This window comes from Nycticebus coucang, chromosome 21, assembly GCF_027406575.1.
Source record: "Nycticebus coucang isolate mNycCou1 chromosome 21, mNycCou1.pri, whole genome shotgun sequence".
NCBI lineage: Eukaryota > Metazoa > Chordata > Mammalia > Primates > Lorisidae > Nycticebus > Nycticebus coucang.
The window spans coordinates 18,115,011-18,140,609 of NC_069800.1; the positions used below are offsets into that span (position 1 = coordinate 18,115,011).

Sequence of the window (25,599 nt, forward strand, 5' to 3'; positions counted from 1 at the left end):
ATTCACTTGCCCAGGGTCGAACAGCAAGTGGTTGCCGTGAGATTTGAACTCACAGAAGCTGACTGCAGACCTCTTGACTTCTACACTAAATTTCTCAGAGGCTCTAGTTGTAGCAGACTTGTTATTTACGAAAGAGCCCTATTTATGGCAATAGGTAAAAAGTATACTTATTTTAAGATAAAAGCACACATAATAAAAAATCTAAAACTTGAAGAGTAGTCTATTTTTATTAAATCAGAGAAAAAGCAAGTCATTCAGTTCGCACTCAGATATCCACTATCATCAGGAAGGCTGCATTACTTTTCTATTGCTGTACAGCAAATTACCACAAATTTAGTGGCTTAAAACAACACAAATTTATCTCAAGAGTTTCCAGACATGGTTAACTGGGTTCTTTGCTCAGGGTCTCAGCCAGCGAAATCAAGCTGTCAGCTAGGTTGAGATCTCATTTAAAACTTGGGGTTCTCTTTTAAGTTCACTATGTGTGCAGGCAGAATTCTGTTGTTTATGGTTGTAGGGTAAAACTCCTTGGGGGGCCACTGTTCCCTGTCTGTGACCCTTTTCACATCATAGTCGTTGCTTCCCCAAAGCCAGCAGGTGGAAGTCTCTACTGATCTCCCCTTCTCTGCCCTGTTGATTTATTATTTTTTTTTTTCAGTTTTGGCGGGGGCTGGGATTGAACCCGCCACCTCCGGCATATGGGGCCGGTGCCCAACTCCTTTGAGCCACAGGCCCGCCCACCTGTGGATTTCTTTTAAAGGCCTCACCTGATTAGTTCAGGTCTACCCAGCACCATCTACCCTTTGATTGGCTTAAAGTTGACTGATTAGAAACCTTAATTATTACATCTGAAAAAATGTCTTTAACATTGCCACATAATGCAGCCTACTCATGAGAGTGATGTCCTGTCAAATTCTCAGGTCCTGCCCATACTCACGGGGGGATTATACAAAGTGGTTGCACCATGGGGTAGGAATCTTGGGGGCCATTTTAGAATTCTGCTTACCATAAAGGTTCTATCTACGAGGAAAAACGATCAAGGGATTTTAAATAAGAGAATGGGATCTTGTTGAAATGAAAGTTGAGGTCCTCATGATTTTAGCACAAACTCCAAAAAGATATCATATGACAGAAAACTATGTGGCTCAAGGTCTGAGCCTTCCTTTTTGAGATCTGGGCATTGCTTTTTTGTCTTTGTTGCTGCTTAAGAAAACTGGCTCTGGATGATGGATGAGACCTCTGGTCTCCATCAGACCCACCTTTGCTCAGGCAACGTCCTCATGTGGGCTGGGCTCTGTGCCTGGCCACAAGACACAAGCAAGCGCTGCAGATGGTGCCCACTCTGCTGTGGCTTAACCCATTTACTTTCCCTGCAGGTGGACTCTGGGTAGGCCCATCACAGACATCAAAATGGTGGCGTTCGGGATGTGCAATTGGGAAACTGGCTGATACATACATATGGTGGTCATCTTAGGAGTGGTCAGTGTAGGGAGGTGGTCAGCTATGGAGGTCCTATTCTAATTTGTAAGGTCCACTTTAAGCAAAGCCTGGTCATGGAAAGGTTTATGGTTCTCTGAGGTAAAAACCTGAAGAAGAAAGCTAATGAAATACTTCACAGCTTGGGAATTCGGTGAGTACATACTGACAGTGAGGACTAAGAAAGAAAGTAAGGCAGTGGAGATCAATGACCTTTCCAATGTTATTTATACTCACACAGATGACTTTCTTGTGGCTTATCATGTAATATGAACATTGCTACATTTTTCCTGAACAGGTTTGTTTGGTAATAAACAGAATGAACCCCCGAGTCTCATTAGCATCCCTCCCTCTCTCCTTCCCTCCCTCCCTCCATCCATCCATAATTTAGTCATTTATTTATTTAAAAAGCCTCTGTTAATTATCTCTTTGGGGAATGAGGCCTCCGATTGATCATCTCATCAGCAAAAGATTTGGAAGAATTATCCTGGTCTTTAAGTCACTTAAATTTCATCAAAGAGGTGAGAATCTATCAAAGGCCTTTAGGGAATTTGGGGTCAGTAAATTATTTTTGTTTAGGCTACTTTTTTGGGTCATGCCACTCAGAAGATTCTCATCTCCAAATGAAAATCCAATCACCCATTTGTCCAGTGTCATATTAATCAAGCTTCTAGATGAATTCAGATGCTGTATTGACCCAGGAAAACAAGTTCCTACCCAACATGGTAAGCTGCTGCTCATTCTTTAAGCATAATTATCCCTTCTATAATTTTTAGTGATGACTTGCTGCTTCTTGCTGTTGCATTCCCAAATGGGCTGAGTTTTATTTTCAGGCTAGCACTGAGGACGTTATAATGTATTTACATATTTACACGTGAACTCCCCAGGGGCACATTTTACAATCCAGGCTCTCAGTATAGCATTTTGCACATAGTGGGAACCTAGTATGTTTCTTAAATGTTGATTAGGTTCAATGAAATGAAAACTGGTCAGTTAAACAATTAAAAAAATTGATTGACAGATGTTTTCTTTGCTTTTGGCTGTAGTGAACGTTGAGGTAGTTTCATTTGGTTAAACAAGGTTTTATTTTTGTCTATTTTTATACCAAAGCTTATTCCTATAAAAATGGGTGGTTTCCTTTAGTACGTGGAGTGAGTCAAATGATAGAGAATGGAATGATGATCTATCAAAATAGTTTAAAAAGCATTCTTATCCCCAGTATTCAGGCTGTCTTCCTGACAAAGCCAGCACTCATGAACACATTGAAAATGCCAGCCCTGGAAGTGCCCAGAACCCATGAATGGACTAATAAACCACAGTATATGTGTACCATGGAATATTACTCAGCCATAAAAAGATGGAGACTTTATGTCCTTTGTATTTACCGAGATGGAATTGGAGAACATTCTCCTTAGTAAAGAATCACAAGGATGGAAACACAGGGATCCAATGTACTCAACAATAATTTGAAACCAGCAGATGAACAACCACATAGCCACAAGACAGAAAAACACAATTAAATTCAAGTGGAGGGAGGAGAGAAGAGCGAGGAGAGGGGAGTGGGGAGGGGGGTGATGGGCCCCCACCTGACGGGCACTGTGTAGGGGTAGACGGCCCACCTCCTGGGTGAGGGGCACAGCTACAACTTGAACTCTGCCTGACAGATGCAAACAGTGCGACCTAATAGTTTGTACCCTCATATTAATCTGAAATAAAAGAATTTGCCAGAATAAGAGCATAAATACAAAAAAGAAAGAAAATGCCAGCCCTTCCTTTCAATAACACACAAAGGTTATTTAAACCTCAATCTCATATGCAGTATTAATGTGTCTAAAAGGCTGGAGCCATGTATGTGATCAATACTCCACAGCATCTGAGTCATTCAGGGCTGAGGAAGCACCGCCTGTCTCTAGCTGTCACTCTTTTATCAAGATGACAACATGGCCCCTGGGGCTTGCTGTGCACACTGCTGCCCAGCCCAAGACATTTCCTCCAGGCTCAGCAAGGTCCCCTCTTCAGAGACAGACACGGTCAGGCCCCCCTCATGAGAATGGAAAAGGAAACGTCCGAGCTTTTTTCCTCCCAGGAGAACTTCTGTTGGTGAAATAGTAACGCTGGACCATAAATCTTGTTCCAGATTTTGAAGTGAACCAAAGAACGTAATTTGCCTTCTCCCATCTGGGAAGCTAATTGCATTTCCACCAACCTGAGGATTCTAGACATTATAGAAAATAAGTAGTTTGTAGTTATTTGCCTGTGGATTATCCACCTCTTGAATCATAGTCTCTCTAGGCCTAGGGCTGTGGGACTTCAATTAGCTTCCATGGCCCTCTGTTCCTTCATTAGCTCCAGGCAATGGTGGCATCCGCCTGGGAGGTGGTCGAGAGCTGGGAATGGAGGGTCCTTTGTGCCCCAGTTTCTGATCATCATCAACAGTGGGTCACTGTATGATTCAGTTCCCGGTATTACTTGCAAAGGTATTGATGAATCAATAGTCAATGCAATTTAACAAATATCTAGTAAATGCTTGTTTAACACTGTGCTGCGTGTTAAAAGGGACACAAAACATGAACAAAGTACACACTTCCTTACAAAAACTTATTGTCTAGCTGTGATATAGTCATATATTATAGGTGAACTACTTGTTCAATAAACGAATGAATGAAACGTTGGATGAAGAAGTGAATGAAGTGCCATATTAATGACCAGGTGAATTATCAGTCTCTGAGCATGTTTTTAAAAAAATACACATTATGAGGCCTATCCCTGAAGATTTTGATTAGGCAGGTCCAGGGTAGGGCTAGGAATCTACATTCCCTGTAGGCTGGGGTGGGCGTGAAGTCCACCGGGAGGATTGAGGAGGGTATAGCATGGGATCTGTAGCAGGTGCTGCGTAAAAGCAGCCATCCTAGGTCAGCAGCACGTAACAGTAAGTGTGTATTTAGCTCACGAGTCTGCAGTCCAGCTGGGAGGCAGTGATCTCGGCCGGGCTCGGCTGGGCTGGCTTGTTTCTGTGGGACAGCTGGGGCTTGGCTGATTTAGGTGGGGCTCAGCGAGGCATCCCAGCTTCCTGCACTTCTTAAGGCTGACTTGGGTGGTGGCAGGTCAGGCGTGGCAGCTGGTGCAGCTCCTCCCCTCATGTCTGTCTCCTCCTCTGGGGTGCAGTGAGCTGGCCTGGGATTGCTCTCCTGATGGTGACGGCAGAGTGTAGGAGTGTGTGTGAACACACAAGGCATCTCAAAGCCTCACCTCCAAACTGGCACAAATAGCTCCATATTATTCTAGTGCTCTAGACAAGTTACAAGGCCGGAGCTAGAATTAAGGGGTGGGAAATATGCAGAAGGTGAATCCCTTCATCCGCCTGGGGATTGACCCTCCCTTATGATGATCCATGAGGGTTCTTTTAGTTCAGAGGTTCAGGAGAGAGCAGAGGATGTGGGTTGGAACCCTGCTTCCTCCGGGGGCACCTTTCTTCCTTACACCCCTGGCCATGAGAACAGGTCTTCTCTCGCCCTTTGTCTTTTCTTTGCTGGGATGTTATTTTTTGAAGCCTGTGAGATTTAATTTGGTATCCTCTGCTTTTTGCCCTTAACTTTGTGAGCCTCACAACCTTATCCTTACTGATTGGATGTCCTTTTCCTGTCATTTGATAACTCTGAGCTCACTGGGAAGCACAGTGAACAATTGCACCTGTTCCTTGAGCCACACCCCCGCTTCTCCATCAGAACAACCCGAACTTGTGCAGAGGTATAATTGCCTCTCTTTTGAGAAGGAAATGAATGTTTACTGAGCCTCGGGGATGTGCTGGGTCCCATACACGTGTTATCCCAGTGATACCGCACAACAAACCCGGCAAGGCATTCATTCTGCTCACTTCACAAGTATGGAAATTAACATTCAAAGAGGTTTGATCTGCTGGTTGAAGGTGGCCCAACAATGAGGTGGAAGCCGGAAGTCACACTCAGGGCTGACTCAGTTTCCACTACTGTCACACCCTCAGAACTCTACCCTGGCACACTGGCCACTTTCCAACAGTCAGCACTTGCCACTCTGTGCCTGAAGACGCCCTCTGCAGGCGTCTGTGTGTCTGTAGGGACCAGAAAACCTGGAATGAATCCCTCTGCTTCTCCACCTCAACCCTGCTCCTGGGTAGCAGCCCTCAACCAGCGTTCGATAGAAGTTGGAAGAAGGCTCTGTCTACACAGCTTCCCAGAGGTCCCCGGTGGGATTAAGCTCCCGTCGCCCTCAGGGGTAATGCCATCCCTGTCTGGTCTCACTTTCTCTCCGCATGGCTGGTGCTTCCGGGATCGCCTCCCAAATGAACTATTTGCCTTCAAATCCCTGTGTCAGAGTCTGCCTCTGGGAAAACCTCAGGCCTCGCTGGGCTTCTCCAGATCCACCAGCCCTTTCTTCACCTCTGGAGCTTTCGCAAAGCAGGAGATGCTCTACTCCTCCCACCCCACACTCTGAAAGCTGCCACCACCTAAGTCACTCTGCACATGGTCTGGAGGAAGTCTCCCTCTGTTCTCCCTCTACCTACACGGCCCCGTGAACACAAGCACTAGCCCGAAAGCCCACTGGACTGGAAGGGCAAGCTCTTCCTCCTTCCCTGACAGTCACCTGCCACACACCTGTGTCCCTCCTGACCTGTAGCTTCTCTAAGAATGCCTGTGTCCCACTTGTCTTGCTTCCCCTGGCTTTTGCGCATAACAGGCTCAGTACGCAGTGGTTGTGTTGGGTTAGAGCAGCGGTTCTCAACCTGTGGGTCGACCCCCTTTCACAGGGGTCGCCTAAATATATCCTGCATATCAGATATTTACATTACGATTCATAACAGTAGCAAAATTGCAGTTATGAAGTAGCAACGAAAATAATTTTATGGTTGGGAGTCACCACAACATGAGGAACTGTATTAAAGGGTCCCGGCATTAGGAAGGTTGAGAACCACGGGGTTAGAGAAAATCTCCAGTTTACATAGAGCGGACGGGTGAAGGAGGCACTGATCTTAACTTGGTCTAGAACAGTCTCCTGGCCAATGATCATTTCATGCGATAACTATTAGGGTGGAAAAAGGAGAATTTTAATTATTTGGAATAGAAAGCCTTTACCAGTGGGACAGAATCCCTTCGATTAAATCCAATCACAGAACAATATAGTAATAATACAAGTAGTCATTGTTATCCTTTGACCTTAATACTCAACAGGTTTGTTGAATAAAATTAACGTTAACAACTTGCATTTATATATTGATTTGAAGTTTTCAAAGTATTTTCTCAGTATGTAATGGAAAGAACACTGGACCACCAGCACACTCTGATCCCTCTCTCTTTTAATGTACAGAATAACCAAGCTTTGAAAATAATTCTGCTTTGGGATACATTTTGCTTGGTTTGATTATGAAGAAATTTTCTGATGAGCCTTGGATGTTTTTAATACTCAGTGAAAATAAATCAGTAACAAAGAGGAGGATTTTATTTTCTTTTTAACACAGAATATCTTACTTTATTTTAACCTTAATAAATTTCCAAGACGTCCTCTCTGGGGCAGATGTTGCTGCATACCCCTGTGGCCTGCCCCTCAGGTCTCTGGGGATCCTGGGCCTCTGCCAAGGGCTTTCCCCTAGGCTGTTGGGAGGTGGGAAGTGCTGCCATGGTTAACGTTGCCCACCAGCCCTCAACCAGTGACCCATGGAGCCTCTGGGTATCCCATCCCAAGTCGGGTAACTCTGGCACACAGATTCTAGACGGTCTCCCAGATTTCCCCAGGGGGAGTAAGCTCCAGCCACCCGCTGTGCTGACATTTTTGGTAATACCCTGTGTATTTACTGTCTTCCCTTGCCTGTTTCATTCTGCCCTCCTCTCCCCCTGTTTCCTGGAATCACCTCCCCAAGGAACTACTTGGACTCAAACCCTCATCTGCTTCTGGGGAAACCCAAACAAAGACCTCCCCAAAGTACCTCTTTCTAAAAGGGCACCAGGCTAGCTCATAACATCTGAGCCATTAAGTCACTTAACAAGGTGTGAAGCCGCCTAATAATGCTGGGCTCAAACCATTTTCGAGCCTATCGCTATCCTTTGATTTCATTGCTCTCCTGGGCAGGTCCTCCTCTATTTGCTAGCCTCATTCTGTGAATGAGAGCGTAAAATTTTTAATTAAAAATAAAGAAGATAAATGTGGTTAGTAGCTCCAAAGTTGTCACTCTCAACTCTACACAGAGTGAGAGAGACAGCATGGATGGTAAAAACCAGTGCTTTGGGCTATCTGCTGAGGTTTTAAGGATGAGATATTTGGATGTTTGTTTTCCTCATCCATACCAAAGAGGGAGAAAATTTTCATGTGTAAATGTACAGAGGGTGCCAAATAAAGTTTAGACATTTTAAGAAAGGAAAGGGACTGCATTAAAATTGTAATACTCAAGTCATATTTTACTTCTGCAATTATGAGAGATACCATGTACAAGATAACAAATGTTGTCAGTATATATTGAGTTATTGAGTATTACAATTTTATACAGTTTTTTTCCTTTCTTAAAACATGTATACCTTTTTTTTTTTCTCGACACCCTCTGTATATAATTTCTTTGTGAGGTTCCAAGTGTTTGGTGGATGTTGAAGCCTGAGAGCTTGTTAGTGAGACGTGAAGTTTCCTACAGAAATTGCAACTTTTTAACAACATGTATTTATTTTTTCAAGAGAGAGTCTCACTCTGTCACCCTGGGTAGAGTGCTATGGCATGGTCTTAGCTCACAGCAACCTCTAACTCCCAGGCTCACATGATCCTCTTGCCTCAGCCTTCTGAGTAGCTGGGTCTACAGACACCCACCATGACCCCCGGCTAGATTTTTTATTTTTAGTAGAGATGAGGTCTCGCTCTTGCTCAGGCTGTTCTAGACCTCCTGAACTCAAGGGATCCATCCCCCTTGGCCTCCTGGAGTACCAGGATTATAGGTGTGAGCCCAGACATCACAATTCTTAATTGTCATTTGGTTTAAGTTTAGTGTTGACTTGTGATTTCTTTGACAGCATCCCTGGCACATGGCCATCCTTGAACATTTTCAGATATGGAGAACTCATTACTTTCATATATTGATTAACTTTCATCCCTGGACAGTTCTTCCTTTGACTGCATTGAAATCTTCCTTCTGTAGTTGCCACCCGCTGGTGGGGATTTTCTTGAAATTACTTTATAAGTTGAATGACTCATCACACAAGGAGAATTTGAGATATTTGAAAACCTACTCAAGTTTTCTTTTTTTTTTTTTTTCAGGAATAAACGTGTGCCATTCTTTTGCTCTCTTTAGCAGGTTGTGGCTTAGAATCCACTCAGGCCACTGTCTGCCATTTCCCTCTTAGAGTGGGACACTCTTGGGAAACACCCAGCTGGGGATCAGAATGTTTACATTAATTATGCCATGAGCTATAGCCCTTAAAATTATGTTGTGCAGAAAGCTTAGTAATATAAAAATATTCATAGCATCTCCAGGGAAAGGAGAGAATATACAAGAGCCAAATTTTGTTAAAAACACACACAGAGCAATGAAAAGCCAAAAATACGTCAAAATATTAAGAAGGGTGGTATTATAGTTAATTTCTAGTCTGTTTTATGCTTTTCCAAAATTTTAACTAAGAGCATGCATTTAATTTTTAGTTAAAAAAATGTTTTCGGAAAAGAAAGAATAAAGACCCCACGCTCACAGAGGCGGAGTTCCTCAGGCACTCCCTGGCATTGCAGACCGGAGGGCAGCTGGTGCATCTCGGTTTCTAATTTTGGACAAGGATTTTGGGCAGATGAATCACTCTGTCCACCCTGTGCCCTGGCCTTGTCCCTGTGGCTCAGCAGGGCCTGGAGGGTCTTTTCCCCACGTGAATGACTATCTCTTTTGAATCTGGCAGCTGGTACTGGGAGCAGCCTGCCAGGAAATGCCTGGCTGGGCTGGGAGAATGCCCAAGTCAGTGACTGTAGCAGGCCCGGGATTTTGCAGGAGGGAGGCCAAGGGCCCAAATCTTGCCAGCCCGATGGTGTCACCCACCTTGAAGTCTCCAAGGGGCAAGATGAACGATGTAGATGGAGGGGCTGGGCTGGAGAGGGAGGGGACGGTGGAGACTGGCAGTGCCAAGAGGCTGATGAGGAGAGTGTCAGGGCAGCTCCTGTAAGGTGGCGAGGGACCCGACCGCAGGCAGCTGCAGGCACGTGTGTGCAGCGGGAAGGCGGCCCAGAGTGCTGTTTCCTTAGCCGCCGCCCAGACTTCTTGTGACTGTGCTCCTCTCCAGGCGTGGATTATCTTCATGGGGGAGATTTAATTTAATTCTGTCATTTCCCTCTGGGGGCATCTCGGCTGGATTGTGGCAATAAATCATTGAACATTTTTTAATGAGGGTTATTAAAACTGATGCTCTGCACAGTTTATGCCCTGCTTGGTTCATATGACCCATTCAGGGCCCTCTTTCATGTCCAGTGCATTGAACGCGTAGAAAATTCTCACTTGCCTTGTGCAGTGAGAAACACACACCTCTGGGGCAAATGACCCAGAATGTTGAGCCCCAAACACTTTTGCTGATTAGCCTTCCTTTCTCCTATATAGGCACTTGTTCTCCTAAATATAAGTCTCCTTAATTACTTAAGATAGCATTTTTTTTTTAATACAGATCTGGAGGTTACAGAAATATAGCTGGTTGGGATGATTTTAAGTGAACACACCAGTACCTGAATATTGTACTTTCTCGGGTTAAAATAAAGCGATTGATTCTATTTAAAGGGCATGTGGGTTTCATCAGGAAAGCTGCGTGTGGCTTGCTGAATCAAAAATTACAGTGTGTGGGTCCAGCCCAGCAGGGTTTACTGTGATTCTTGGTTAACATTTCCTTTTTGTCAAGGGTTACTAAATGCTCCGTGTCAAAAACAAAAACAAAAATATTTAAGAAGATAACGTCCTCACTCCCCAAAGCTGTGGTAGTGGTGCGAGTTGCTGCAGGTTTTGGCTTTTTTGCCTTTGGTTTTGTCCAGCAAGAACCCAAACGGCTCATTTCCACCGTTTCACTCAGTGTCATCAGCTGGACTTGATTTAAACCTTGCCAAGTCTCTCCTTTGCTGCACCCTGTCCTTATTTCTTGCCTCTCTGCTCAGTCACACTTCAGGTTTTGTTTTTCTCCTAAGACCACGGTCTTTGCTCACCACCAGGCCGCGCACCTTGTCCCTTGGCCTCTGGCCTGAGCTGTGACTCTGACACGACAGGCAGCTCTGGTGTGTGCCTGCACGCAGCTTTCTCTCTGTGTGTGTGTACCTGCACACTCGCATGCATTTATACCCTCCTGGGTTTCTATAACCCGGGACACCAGGACACTGTCACCCCACTAAAGTCGGCTTGTACTTACATAGTTGGAGGCCAGGTCTGGGTGGAGATAGTCAATCCCTGTGAAAACACAACACAAGAGCCAAAGGTTAGTATCTGCCACTATGTCCTCAGGAAAGCTGTTCAGGAAAGTGCCCTCTGCACGGGGCTGGCGTGGGGCTGAGTGCCTGCTCTCGGAGCCTCAGCCTTGCATTTCATTTCCCGTGGGAAGGTGCCATGTGCTGCACGCCCGTGTGGAGGGACAGTGCCCCTAGACACACTGGAGAGGAGTGAAGCCAATTAGACTTGGGGGCCCAAGGATAACACTTATGACATAAATGTCAGGACTAAAGGGCTTAGCGTCTGCAAGATGGATGGCTCTTCAGAGCAGCGATCTAAAAGAGATTTGTAGAGATCCTGACACTTTTAATGCATCAACTGGCATTTCTTCTGAAATGAAACTGGCTCTGAGGAGGAATGTGATTATTATTTAACAGGGCACGGACAGCAGTGGATTAGGAGAACACACTCTGACATGGAAATAATAGGAAAACACAACCTGGTGAGAAAAGCTATTGGGTGGAGGGCAGACGGTTCCCAGCGAGGCTCCTGGCTGGGAGCAGACGTTCGTCTCTCCAGAACGTGGCTTCCCAGGAAGCCCCAGGCTTCAGATCTCTCATCTGGAGTCCTGTGCCTTCTCCCAGATGTGGGTCTGTTTTGTTGCCCGATAGTTGTCCCAAGGTTAGAAATCAGATTCCTGGGCCTCAGAAAGTACCCTGGAACTTCAAGGGCAATTGACAAGCTCTCATCTGGGTCTGCAGAGCCATGTGACTTGCAGCTGTTACATCTGAGCCTCCAGCCCTTCAAGAAACAGGGCAGGCTCTTCACACCACCTAGCATAATGGTCAGGAGAGTAGGTTTTTGGAGTTAGAGCCCTAACCACTCTAATAACTGGCTGTAGGACTTCAGCCAAGTTGCTGGGAGTCTCTGCTTGCCTTCTTCTTGGCCAACTCAGCTGACAACAAGGGAGGGACTAAAGAAGCTAATTAATGCAGGTGGTGTGCTGAGCCCAGAGGCTGCTGCAGTTAATGACTATATTGGAATGCCGTCCTTCAAAGCTAGACGTGTCATCAAATCTGCCATAGCAGCATCTTCACTGTATGCCTGTGGAGGCCGTGCTGCTGTTCAGCTTGCCTGGCAAAGAGTAGCTTGTACTCGAATGAGAACTTTTGAAAAGAAATTGTTCTTTTTTTTTTTTTTTTTCTGGTGTTTCAAATAATATCTGGACTGGGAGCACTGACTCCAGGATAGGTATTAGATTTCACTGCCAGGGTTTTGACAGGTGAAGCAACTGTTGCCATTATGGCTGCCTTCTCTAGCACTCCTTCCCAAGATCTGCAGGAGAAGAGGGGTCAGCAGCATCAAGACTGATAATATTTAGAGGTTGTTGACCTTTGTTCTGGACTCTAACATGGTCACTTTGGCTGTAGGGTAGAGTGGGGGATGAGTGGTGAGTGTAGGCTTTGAGATCAGCAGAGCCAGTCCCATTTCAGGGCTAGACACTGCACTATTTTTGTGGTTTTGGCACAAGTGACATCATCTTCTGAGTGTTGGTTTTTGCATATTTGAAATGGGGCTATTGTTTATCGGGCAAAGCAGGTTTTGAGATTAGAGATACTTTTTCAACAGTCTTTAGCTTAAACCCTTGATATATTAAAATGTCTCATCATCCTCATTTTACTACCACCCACAGAGTAATGTGGCTATTGCAGAAGAACAGAAACATTAAGAAAAAAATCTACTTAGCTCTGGGAGGCTGAGGCAGGTGCATTGCCTGAGTTCAGGAGTTTGAGACCAGCCTGAGCACAAGCAAGGTTCTGTCTCTGAAAATAGTTGAGCGTTGTGGTGGACGCCTGTAGTCCCAGCTGCTAGGGAGGCTGAAGCAAGAGGTTGGCTTGAGCCCAAGAGTTTGAGGTTGCTGTTAGCTATGACACCACGGCACTCTACTCAGGGCAACAAAGTGAGACTCTGTCTCAAAAAAAAAATAAAATCTACTCGGTTTCACAACGTTACATTGAAATTAAATTGTATGTATTTGTTGAAACTGTTTAAAGTTTGTGAACTCCTTGTGGAGCAAAAGTTTTTGTAATGTATAGGTAAGTTATAAAAAAAAACCACATGCGATGTATATATATTTTTTCTAACAGGAAGTCCATTTTTAAACATGTTCTCCATGTTCTGATAGTGGAAGTTGTTTAGGAGAAAAATGTGCTAGAAATATTAGTTTCTTCTCGGTGAAGGGAAAACATTAGAACAAGGAGATCATTTGAGATCTTTAATTAGAACTAAAATAAGAAAAATTTAGCCTCATTAAAATAGAGGATCTTTAATTAAGTTAAGGGGAAGGCTAAGTGTTAAGTTAGAGGAAGCACAGAGTTTGAGAAAGGTTTATGGATAGAACAGTAAGGGACAACAGATGTGATTCAGAAAAAGTCACAATGAACTAAATAATGGAAAATAGTAACCTGGCAATTAGACAGTATTTTAGTATTTTTTTTTATTAGTTTTTGAAGTGAAAGGCATTGACATTTTAATCAGTTTATTTTAATTCTCATTTATTAATGAATTCCTTCTCATAGTTCATGCTTTTGTTTGTTTTTCTGCAAAGAATGCCAGGCACAGGGTAGGTCCTGTAAGATCACTGATGACTTAGACACAAAAGCTGGGCTATGCAACCATCTGTGGCTCACAGCTTGTGGGGAGACGGACTCATCACCAGCCTATGATAGGGAAGGTGGCACACGATGACAAATCATTGTATCTTTGTTTGTAAATCATTAGTTTCCCGTCATCAGTTTGAATCTTTTCAGAAAGTGGAATAGTTCAGATTCTCAGGAAGCTCTGACAGTTGTGGAGGCCTCGGGGAACTAGCTCGGAGTTCCATGTGCACGTTCCTAGTTAGAAAGTTGGTTCCCTTTCTAATGTGCAACATTTCAGGACCACGGTCCCAAGCTCACTTCCCTCCTTTGCTCCACCAGAGCTAGCGTCTTGCAACTTCTTCTCCCCATCTTCCGAGTTATACGCAGGTTAATGAGGAGTGGGCCCCCCATGAATCTAATGTGTTTCCAAAGACAGCGGCACAATCATCTCCCATCCCATAGGGTCTGCTGTGATGTGACGGCATCCTGCTCCCCATTGACAGGTGGGGCCCATTGCCTCCTCTTCAATCTGTAAGTGCTTAGGATGTAGGGGAACGCCCTTGCACGGTTCCCAAGGTCAGGGTAGCAAAGCAAGGTATCTTCCACCTGTTCCCTCTGGGTGCTTGCTTCGAGGAAGCCAGATGCCAGGTAAGAAGCCCACATGCGGTGTCATGAATTCCTACCGTTGTGTGTTGCCTTGACATCCATTGTGAATATAGGTTAAACTTTCTCATACCGGAAGCAGGGCTCAGTCATCCCTGACACAGTTTACAGTTGCCCTTGACAGTCAGCCCTGAATTATGCCTAGCTTGGGTGACTCTTGTCCATTCCCGTGTCTTATTATGGTCCCATTCCATTTTCCAGGTCAAGTTCCCAACACTAAACAGTTCCTTTACAATAAAAAGGATGAAGTTGTCCTCAATATGTGGAGTCCTTGATGCTATCTGCATGCCTGGAATGTTCCAGCAGACCCTTAGGAAGTGCTTTCTGTTCCTTTGGGCAATAGGTAACCAGGGAAGCGCTCTCCAGGTGATGTGTAGTGTGCAGCAATGACATTGTGTTGCATCTAGGTGAAGACAGCAGACATTTCCTGAACATCCATAGAGTCACTGGATCTAGCAGAGAAGTGCTGGCTGAGTTTTGAGTTGGGTGATCAGAGAGGGGTAGATGGCTGTTAAACCAGGCTGTCTACAAACCGAGCCTTCCAATGTTTGCAAAGTATTATATCATTTTTGCCCTGAGGTATTGGGGTTGGCATCTGTATCTGTCTTTAAACTTATTCTGGAATATCTTGCTGGAACAGTTTCTAGGACATATCATACCATTAATTCATGCAGGTTGTTAGGAGAGGCAGTGCAGCCCTGGCATTGCCGTCTTCCCAGCTCCAGTGTCGGGGCAGAGGTGCCCGTCACGTGGTGAGAGGCTGCAGAGCATCTCGTCTGGTCCTCCCTCTTGTGGCAGCCGTGCTCATTTTGCTGTTAGACAGTGGCTTAGAGGACAGCTTGGCCATCACTCTCTTCTTCAGTTACCATACTGGAATAGCATGTGACAAATTAAAAATGGCCACAAATTCTTTGTCTTTCTCCACCCAAGGAGGCAGAGTCTACATCCCCTCACCTGGTATTGGACTGATGCTATGCCATTTCCAACAGAAGCAGCAGAGCGATACCTGTCCGTTCCAGATCCAGCCTGTAGGAGGACTGGCAGCTTCTGCTTCTCTCTGGGAAAGGCTGCTCTTGGGAGTTCCGAACCACAAGAAATCCAGCTGCTGGGCGGCGCCTGTGGCTCAGTGAGTAGGGCACCACCCCATATACTGAGGGTGGCAGATTTGAACCCAGCCCCGGCCAAACTGCAATGAAAAAATACCCAGGTGTTGTGGCAGGCACCCGTAGTCCCAGCCACTCAGGAGGCTGGGGCAAAAGAATCGCCTAAGCCCAAGAACTGGAGGTTGCTGTGAGCTGTGATGCCATGGCACTCTACCAAGAGGAACAAAGTGAGACTCTGTCTTTGTAAAAAAAAAAAAAGAAAAAGAAAAAGAAATCCAGCTGCCTTCTTGGGGAAAGCAGAAAGGCATGGGAGCAGAGGCCCAATGTCTACTCAGAAAGGAGGGAGGCTGAGCCATGTTGGCGTACCATTTGAGCCTGCAGTTGACTGTGGCCCTGCGGCCCCCGACTCTTGCTGCATGAGACACCCCAGTGAGATACACAGAAGAACTGTCCAGCAGAGCCCCATCCACCCACAGAACTGTGTGGATAATACCACGATTGTTTCTGTAATGCCCCTCAATTTGGGGGTGGTTCATTCTGCTGTAATAAGTGACCAAACAAAGAAGCAGCCAGGAATTATAATTAGGGGACAGAGTTTACTTTCTTTGGGAGCCCAGAGGCCACTAATCAGTTGACAAAGTAAGAGTAAACAAGATATTCTGCTTGGACTTTCTACAGGGCTTGGCCTCATGTGGGACAGAATCAGGAGCCATCTTCTCCTTTGCTGTCTTTGGAAGGGATGAGTTAAGAGTCAGTCAAGGGGACTACAGTAAAGATGTCCCAAAACAGGCATCTTACGTACCGTCGGAGGCCCTGGGAGAGCCATGTGCAGGCGTTGTCTCTACAGTGCCACTTTCGGGGTGGCTTCTTGGACCCCTGGCAGGGCATACTCAGTAGATACGTTGCTAGACGTGGTCACACAATGCATCCTATGTAGGTTTCCCCCAAACTCTGACACATTTTTTCCTGAAGGAGCTGTCCTCAACCCCTTTGGAAGAGTTTCTAAGCCAAAGCACCAGGAAGAAGAAACACACGTGGACTCCTGAGGTCTGAGCACACCCACTGGCAGCTCTCTGCTCTTCTTGTGGAAGCCCTCCACCACCAGAGACCACTTTTGCATTCACTATAAAACAATCTCATACATCAGAAAATAGGAGGCATTGTTTCTCCGTTGGTATTTAATGAGCCTCCAGGAAGATGGCACAGGTATTACGCAGGCCGGCTCCTCTGGTTTTCCCCACCCATTCTGCATCAAAGGCTTGCTTTAGAGAATATAGTGTCTTTTTGGATCTTCAGAAGGGAACGGCTCTACTGTTTCATCTCTGTACAGCCTTTGTGTGCAATTGGACCGGTGACATATACACAGCAGAGCTCTTTGCTGGGGGACCCAGGTAGGTAAAGAAGGGCAGCAACATGTCCCCAGTGAAATGACTACAAGGCAGTGATTTTCTAGGCTCTTGCTCAAGCCAGGGACATGTGTAGCTCGGAAAACACCAATTCTTCAGATCTGTTAGTTTTCATGTCACAGGTATAGCTCTGCTAACTCTTTGTCTGGCAGGTTATGTAGGAAGGAGGGACATGTAGGGGTTGTCTGTAACAAAAATTTATCAAAGGTTTCTTTACAAGGGTTCATTGTGAAAGTAGCAATAAAGTCAAATTTCCCCAAATCCCAATCTTGTGACTAAAACGCCGTGTTAGGAATCTAGAGTCTCACTGTCTAATAGAACTTTCTGGGGTGATGGAAATGGAATTGGATTGAGTTTTAGCAGCTGCTAGCCCTGTGTGACTGTCGAAATGAAGCTAAGTGTGATGGACAAATTGGAGTTTAATTTTATGTAGCTTTACTTAATTAAAATTTAAATGTAAATAGCCACATATGACTAGTGGGTACTGCTGTGGACAGTGTGAGTCTAGAGAAATGGATGGTAAATATAAACAGGTTTAGAAGATGTTTTAAGGTAAGGAGTAGGTGGTGACCTAATATGATATTACAGTTGAGTGACAGGCAACTTTCATTTGTTTGGTTTGTTTAGCTTTTTATTTATTAATTCAACAAATATTTTATTAATGACAACTTCAAGTTTGAGTCCCATTCATTTAGAGAAGGCTGAAGATTTGGTCACAGAGCCTGTGTTAACAGAACTAGTGTTTATCTGGTTATTCTGTGTCTGATTAGCATCTTCAACACAACAAATCTTTTATATTCCAAAGGCGTGCAAAGGCACACTTCCTTCCAAATGCTGTAAAGCCTTTGAAATACTCACCATCATCCATAATTCCGATGGTAACACCTTTCCCTGTGTATCCCAGCTCCCACGCTTCAGCCACATTCAAATCAAGGCCAGGAGTGCCATCAGCTTGCCCGGTATTGATCTGGTATGGGAATTGCAAAGCAGAGAATCTTAACACTTGTGTGTTGTAAAGTACCCATGTAAATATTTCTTGATAGCTTTTCAAGTCACCTGATGGTCCAGGGCCAACTCAAGGCCATACTGTCCCTAAGATAGTACTTTTGGGTGTCTGTCCCTCTGACCACCCACCTCTTACAGCCTTTTTTGTCCACTTTTTGATGTAAACAATTGACATTTTATGTAACTATGTAAACCCCCCTATCTCTTATAACTAGATTGCTATCTTTAAGCTCTTTCTATAAAAAAAGCCTTAGCTCTGCTATTGGAAGAAACCTTCCCTGATTTACAATTAAATGCTCACTTGCATAGCTCTTTGTTTATACCCCACATTTTGAACTTGGCCTGTATTATCTTGGATTATTCTTATTCAAATATAATTTTCTCACCAAAAACATCCTCTGCAGGAGGGAGCATGTCCTAGTTATCCTTGTAATTTTAGTACCACCACATAAAGTTTTACCCAAAACTATTTGTTGAACCTAAATTAAAGATGCATGTTCCTAATGCAGAAAGGTAAAGCCTGCTGTTCCCCCCACCAAAAAAAAAAAACAAAGAAAGGAACATGTAGAAAAATTCCAAATTAATATGTTCACTCTCTTCTTTTCATGTGTCTTTGTCCCGTGCAGATTTTCTCCAAGATGGATTGTAAGATAATAGTAAAGAACTGGTCAAAACCCCTGTGATCAGTGGCTGTTACGTTACTGATAAAACATTATGTGAATGTCACAGAGTGTTTTTACAAAGATTTCTGCCTTTATTCTTTTGGGCACATAGTAAGACTACACCTTTCGGCCCCTTCTGAAGTTCGAATGGCCTCATGACTGGTTTGGGCCAATGGCATGAGATCTCCTGCGCCATTTGTTACATCCAAGCAGAGCCTTTAAGAGCCAGTGCACAATTGGTCCCTTTTCCTTGCATTGGTGTGGAGCCCAGATGGAGCTTGGTCAGCCTGAGTCCCTGAGGGTTACGAAGCTTTGGTCATGTAACAAGAGGAAGAAACAGGCTTTGATTTTGACAAGTCTTGGGACATGGGCATCGTTTGTTACTGTAACAAACCTAGTCTATCCCGGCTAACACACAAGCTCATTCATTTACCCAGATAACATTTCCAGACTTCCATGTCCCAAAGCATAAGGTATATGCTTCCCCTCCTTGCCCAGGAGGGAAATTGTGATATATTCCTCCTGCAAGGTAGCCATCTACAGGGCTGTACGTTGGTTTCTCTCTTGTTCTTCACCTTTTTATCTCAAAGAAAATAAAGTTTCATTCATATTTACACGTTAGTTGCTCTCTTTGTCTCAATATGCCCTACAGAGTTACTGCTTCCCTTTTGAACACAGCTTGACCTATCCAAGTGGATTATGGTTGACTACAGGTGCCAGAAATACTCACATCCCCAGGCAGACCCTGGGTCTCAGTGCCTCAAAACCTGCGTCAGTCAAAACCCGTGTCTGCGAAGCCCCATAGGATTGATATCCTGCCATTATTATTATTATATTTTTTTTTTATAGAGACAGAGTCTCACTTTGCCGCCCGTAGAGTGCCATGATGTCACACGGCTCACAGCAACCTTCAGCTTTTGGGCTTACGCAATTCTCTTGCCTCAGCCTCCTGAGCAGCTGGGAATACAGGCACCCGCCACAACACTCGGCTATTTTTTGGTTGCAGTTTGGCCGAGGCCGGGTTTGAACCCGCTACCCTCGGTATATGGGGCCGGCGCCCTACTCACTGAGCCACAGGCACCACCCTCCTGCCATTATTTTAAGAAGTACTCATAGATGCTATTTTTGCTACTTTGGTCTCTCAGCTCTTTGCTTGCCCCTTGCAAAGTCTCGAGATTATTTCTTTTATGCCTGTAACTTCACTGTGCTCGCCCGTTACTCTGCCTATTGAGAGCCCTGGATTACTCCCCCCAGAACTTTAATTTGACTTTTGTGTATGTTTGCAAGTTTTCACCCACACACTGATGTGCTTTTTCAGTCTGGGAGGATTTGATCAGTTGTTGGTAGCAGTGTTGACCCTAGGAGACCATGGCTATTTAGTAGTCCCCAAAGAAAGCAGATCGGGGAAGCACATGCACCGGTGGTGACAGAAAATCAATGTGTGTGGAAGGGGACAGAGAGGTTCAGTGAGCCAGATGCTGGGTAACCTCCCACTGGATAATAAGGAAATAGACATACTTCATTTATCCTACGTCTTGACACAGGAAATGTTATTAACAGAAAGAGGGCAGAGATACTCACCAGGTACCACTGCTTCGTGAAAAGAGGATCGTTCATGTTGATGTCAATCTCATTGATGTCTCTGTACCCTCTCTTTTTTCGGTCAAATCCTTCCTGTTGCAAGGCCATCTTTACCTGGAACAACAACACTGGTGTATTACCCAAGTCTCAAGCTGACATGTGTCTTCTGGAGTTTGTTTCCATAAATCCAAATTTCATTTGTATAGAATGTGCTTTTTCTCTTCCCTCAGTGAAAGCAAGTTCTTTCCATACACATATATGGCTCCACGAGAATTCCTTTAAAGTAAGAATTAGATGGAGAAAGGTATTCTCAAAGACAGAAGATAATATTGGAGTCATTTAGTGAAATAAAATAAAACAACAAAACATTTCTATTAAGGACAGTCAGACAGCGCCCCAAGCTCTTGGATGGAAATGAAACTTAAGGCTGTACCTATGATTTACCAATCAGGAAGCTTTCTTTCACTTGGACAATAATTAATCTATCACTCAAGAGTTGTGGCTGGTCCCCGAACATCTACAAACTCGAGGACAATGTGCATGTATAAAAAGGTGTGTGCTGGAGATTGATTATTATTTTTATTATATTTTTTGGCACAGCATTCATTTTTCCCCTTCTCAAATCTCCCCAGTGTTTGGGGAAATTACTTCCGTCCTTTGGGTTCCATGGGAGTGAAATTCTGGGGGTCTCAGGGGTGCCTCCATGGGTGCCTCTCTCCCAGGATTTGAATCTTGGGAAAGAGAAGCAAAGCAAGGAACCCTGGGAGGTTCACTCTCAGCGAAAGACCCCTGCTTTGTTCAGTTCCTGCAGCACAGCACTGGAGGTCCCCCAAAACTGATCCTTTACCCCCCCGTGGATTGTGAGCTCCCGATGTCTTTCCCATAGCTTCTCTTTTGCTCAGGTGATGCAGAATCAATTTCTGTTTGCTTGCAATTAAGAACTCTAATAGCTACAGAATGAGAAAAGGACAGCAGAGACAAAATCAAGAGTGACATAGGAAGGGAAAAAAGAAGAGACCACAGATGCCAAAAACCTGTCTCCTTCTTGCTGCCTGGAACTGTGGAGGAACTTTTTCTAGGATGAGTTTGAGAACTTAATTGTACCACAGCAGCTCTAATGGCCATTCCATAAAAAGAGTTCCAAAATTGCTTTGAAGGGTGGACTAGGTGCTGGCATTGGTGCACAGCTTCCCAAGGGGAGTACTTCAAAGGTGACCATAGTGACATCAGCAATGAGGTACGCAGCACTTTCCTAGTATGAGTATGCAAACTTAATTGTCTGACCTCATACACACGAGTACATACAACTTGTCTATTTTAAATTGTACACACACTTTAGGGACACCCTGAATATAAAGAGATACATGTGTAAGTGTCTATAGATGTGAGTGTGTAAGTATACATATATTTCTTCTAAGATATCTTTAATCCCATGCCAAGGTGGGATTAAATGTGCAAGGATTTTATTAGGAGAGAAAGTACAAGAAGCTGTGATGCAAGCCTGGCTCTAAGTAAAGGGAAGTGATAGAAGTTGGGCAAATGGATCCTCACCTGCCTCACATGCTGCAAAAGGTTTTGTAGGGCTGACGAGTATTTAAATTTGGCTGTTAGAAGAGCCCTGTGTCTTCGGGGGATGAGCCTGCCTCGCGCCGCTGTCATGTTCACCCCCTGTGGAAGTGTGGCCTGTTGCCACAGTGACCAATTTCAGAGCCGGGCAGCTGGGTTCCTTACTCAGTCATTCTCCCTGAAATCCGAGATACGTGGGGCACATTCCCATAGCTGTGTGTTTTTGTTAACAGGGAATATCAAAATACTGAGTTTGTTCTCAACCTGGAATAACAACCGTGGCATGTCCCTCTTGAAACCTTTTGCCATAGAAGCAAGTATCCAATCAAGACTGTCACTTGAGGTGGCAGTGGGGGTGAGCCAGGTGCTGGCAGAGTTGTGCTGGTCCCAAGAGTCCCTGCATAGCCACTGCCACCTCCTATTGCCATCACCATATTTCTCCCTGGTCTGAGTAGACAGGGGTATGAATACTTTTTCTCCTGAAGGAAGATTATTTCAAGTGGAATGTACCATTGACGCAACCAAGCTTGGTTCTACAGCCACTGGGATCCAGACCTCAGAGGCTGATGAGAGAAGCAGAAGAGAATTCTCTCCCCAACGTGGAGCCCAGCAACACTGAGCAAATTGTAGACTGGTGACCACATACGTTGTGCCATGAGTGGGCTAACTGCAGATGCTAAGACTTTAATTGATAAAGGCAGAGTGGAGATGTGGAACCATCGGTTCACCTATAGTGAAACAATGATGGTGGAGAGTGTGACCCAGCATGTGCCCAACTGGCTCTGCAGTTTGGAGAGGAAGATACACAGGCAGGTGCCATGTCTCATCTCTCTGGGGTAGCGCTGTTATTTGGAGGAGTTGAATGGAAAGGACCCCAGCTCTTTCATTGGGATCCTTCTGGGACCCTGTTCTGTATGCTCCAGCAATTGACTATGCTTCAGAGGGTGCCCAGAGCTCCTTGCAAAAAGTTTACTACAAATCTATGATTCCAAAAGAATCCATCAAGTCTTCACTCATCGCCCTCAGACAAGTAATGGAGGAGCAGCTGAACTCAGAGCTAGCCGCAGTGCAGCCTGGCCAGAATTTCCACATGCTCACAAAGGAGGGGCTTGAGGAGGTTAGCAAGGACACTTAAACAAGTGTGAGCCACAGAATTTCTCTGAGATAATTTCAGTTCTCTTAATTGCCTATAAATTTTATTTCCACCTTCTCTTTTTTGAAAAATTTCCAATGCATATGCATTTTTTATGATATCTGTGCATTTTTAAATGATATCTGTACATAGAAAGAGTGTTCTGAAATAAAGAAAACTTTACAATAAGCAAAACCAAAACAAACAAACAAAGAAGAGTGTCACTTAAACTTGAGAAAGGAGTCTAAATTTGTAATTTCCTATTTTGATTTCACAAGGAAGCCTTTCTCTGCTCTAGTCCCTAACGGGGGGCCTAGACTGGGTGCTACTGAGGGATCCCTAGTATGCTGGATTCATCATCACGAATAATTTTCCAGAGATAGCACCTTTCCTTGGGAGGATCTTTGGTAGGCAAGAGCAAACCACAAGTCTGAAAACTCATCTGTATGTTGTTTCCTGGCAGCATAAGAACAAAAAGACTCATATCAGATTTCACCTTGTTAAATAACAGTGCAGAATGGCTGCAACAATCTCTCCAAACTCAATTAGACCAAGTGCACACTAATGAAAAGACTGCTCGAACTCATTTCCATGAAATTAATTTTTAATTCATAAATTAAGTTTTAATAGAAACTAGCGATGCTTTGGAATGCTGTATTCTCTAGCTACTACTCAACCTCACAACTCAGAAATTTAGAAATCCTTCAATGGGAGGGGCCTTTCTGAGTCTTGTTAATAGTTTATCTTCTTATCCTCCATGAAGAGCACAGTTGCCCTTCAAGAGAGGTGAACATGTTTAAAAGTACGTATTTCACTTGTAATACACAAATAATTCGAGAACAGTTTTTTTGTCAATGACACCATGTAAACCTATCTCTTGTTTTGATTTTTCTGCATTCTCATTCAGTCTAATTCATATTCATACTTAATTTTTCTATAATACTAATTGTAACTATAGATAAAATTGTGTATTCTTTCTTCATGACTATCCTACCATAGCAATTTGCTATGCTGCTGTTTAGCTATCATATTTTACTTTCTAATGGCTACCTATACATTCTATAGCATCATGTACCATACTGTACTCAACTATTTCCCTTTTATTGGTCCTTTAGATTATTTTTTATTATAAATAAAATGACCGTGACCAGAGTGATGAGGTCACAGCATTTAAAAAGACCTCTGGGGAAGATTTCATTGTTATAATTTTATGTGTAATAAATTGAAGTATTTTTTGGTGTCTAAACTATATTTCTCACATTATAACTAAAAGGCCACTGACTTACTCTCTATCTCCTCTGAATTCTAACCTTTCACACACGAGGCCTTTTATTACCACTAAGATGTGATGCTGATGACATGCATACAACTTAATTATTCCCTTTGTTGAAAAATAATACACAGTTCACTTCCATATTTAGTTTTAGAACAGTGCCCCAAATAGGACCATTGACCCAAACATTCGTACCAATAAAAAGATAGAAGAAAGGAGGAATATGTGTAACTAGGTATTATTTTATTAAAATGTACAAATGGATATTCTATGATTCTAGTTCAACTTTTGAACCTTAATTTGATGTCTGTGCACAAATGTTAGCCAAACAACTCTACCCACCCTGGCCCCTCCCACTCCCTGGACAATGTGCCAGCTCTGGACCATGTTTGGACAAAGAAGACACCATCTCTGCACGTCTGCATGCTATGTACAGTTAACAAGGTATTCCCACTACGTTTAACCTTCCCAACAAAACCTTGGGTGAATATTGTTGCAGTTGAAGGAATGGAGATTCAGAAGCTAGCGACTGACAGTTAAATCGTGGCGGATCCCACCCAGGTTGACTGATTCTCAATGCGGTGAACTTTCCACTACGCCACTTTGCCTCTCCCTTAGGGCACGTAACAGGGCCAGCCTTCTAGTATCTGGCACAGCTTTACTGTGAATATAACTCTCAAAGGACCTGGGCCATAAATACTTCCCTGCTGGGCTGATAATTAAACAGCTGTTGATTAGCATTGACTGTGCAGAGTAGGGAGGGGCCAGAAGAAAGGGGAGCAAAGGGGAGAGCTGCCTCCAAGGAGGGCAGATGCAAGAAAAGGGACATACAGCTCAAAATGAGCACGTTGCTGAAAACGTGGAAGTTTATTAATTTGTGATGTCCTTCATTATGTAACATTATTATTTTCTTTTTTCCCCCACACTATTATTTTCTATACCACTAAGAATTATTTTATTACCACTGTTATGTGTTGGATTGTGCTGCCCCGAAAGGTATATTGAGGTGCTAAGTTCCAGTACCTTGTCTGGAAATAGATGTCATCTGTGAAGTTGAGGTCACATGAATAGAGTGAGCCTTCCATCCAATATGGCTGGGTCATTACCATGCATAACAACAGTACAGAGAGACACAAGGAAACACCCCAGAAGACAAGCGGACACAGGGAGCAAGCCATGTGGAGATGGAGGAAGCTGAGATCGGAGTTACGATACTACAAGCCAAGGAAAGCCTGGGTCCACCCGAGTCTGGGAGACACAGTGAAAGACCCTTTCTAGGAACTTCGGAGAGCGTGGCTTGCCAGCGTCTTGAGTTCAGACTCTTGGCCTTCAGGACTTTGGGAGAATGAACTTCTGTGGTGTTAAGACACCCAGTTTGTGGAGCTTTGTTATGGCAGGAACAAACGCCACCACTAAGAATTAAATGATGTCGTTTGCTTCCTTCTCATTTGTAAGCTTCATTTTGTACTTTAAGTGCTCTTATAGTTTTATTTGGACAAAGATTTCTTTCACCATATGTAGCTTTTTCCAACAAAAGGAAAACGTCAGCAGGATCAGTTGGTTACCATGTCCCTATAACGCCTTCGCACTTGGTTCTGAGTCAGAATTGTCCAGGACTGTGTTTCCCACACAGCCTTACCCCCTGTGCCCACCAGCATGTGGATGAGCCATCTTTTTTGACAGAGTGCTCCATTATCCTCTCCAG

The 25,599-nt window shown here is 44.2% G+C and overlaps 1 protein-coding gene and 1 pseudogene across 1 annotated transcript in view; one reads left to right on the forward strand and one right to left on the reverse strand.

Moving 5' to 3' along the window:
- Positions 1 to 25,599, reverse strand: part of PCSK2 (proprotein convertase subtilisin/kexin type 2) — a 280,892-nt gene that overhangs the window by 104,695 nt on the left and 150,598 nt on the right. Inside the window, exons 3-5 of the mRNA XM_053574440.1 lie at positions 19,924 to 20,037; positions 17,534 to 17,642; positions 10,848 to 10,885 (exon numbers count right to left, since the gene is read on the reverse strand). Coding sequence (XP_053430415.1) covers positions 10,848 to 10,885; positions 17,534 to 17,642; positions 19,924 to 20,037 — 261 coding nt within the window. The remainder of the gene's footprint in view (positions 1 to 10,847; positions 10,886 to 17,533; positions 17,643 to 19,923; positions 20,038 to 25,599) is intronic.
- Positions 21,557 to 22,624, forward strand: LOC128574138 (proteasome subunit alpha type-5-like; annotated as a pseudogene).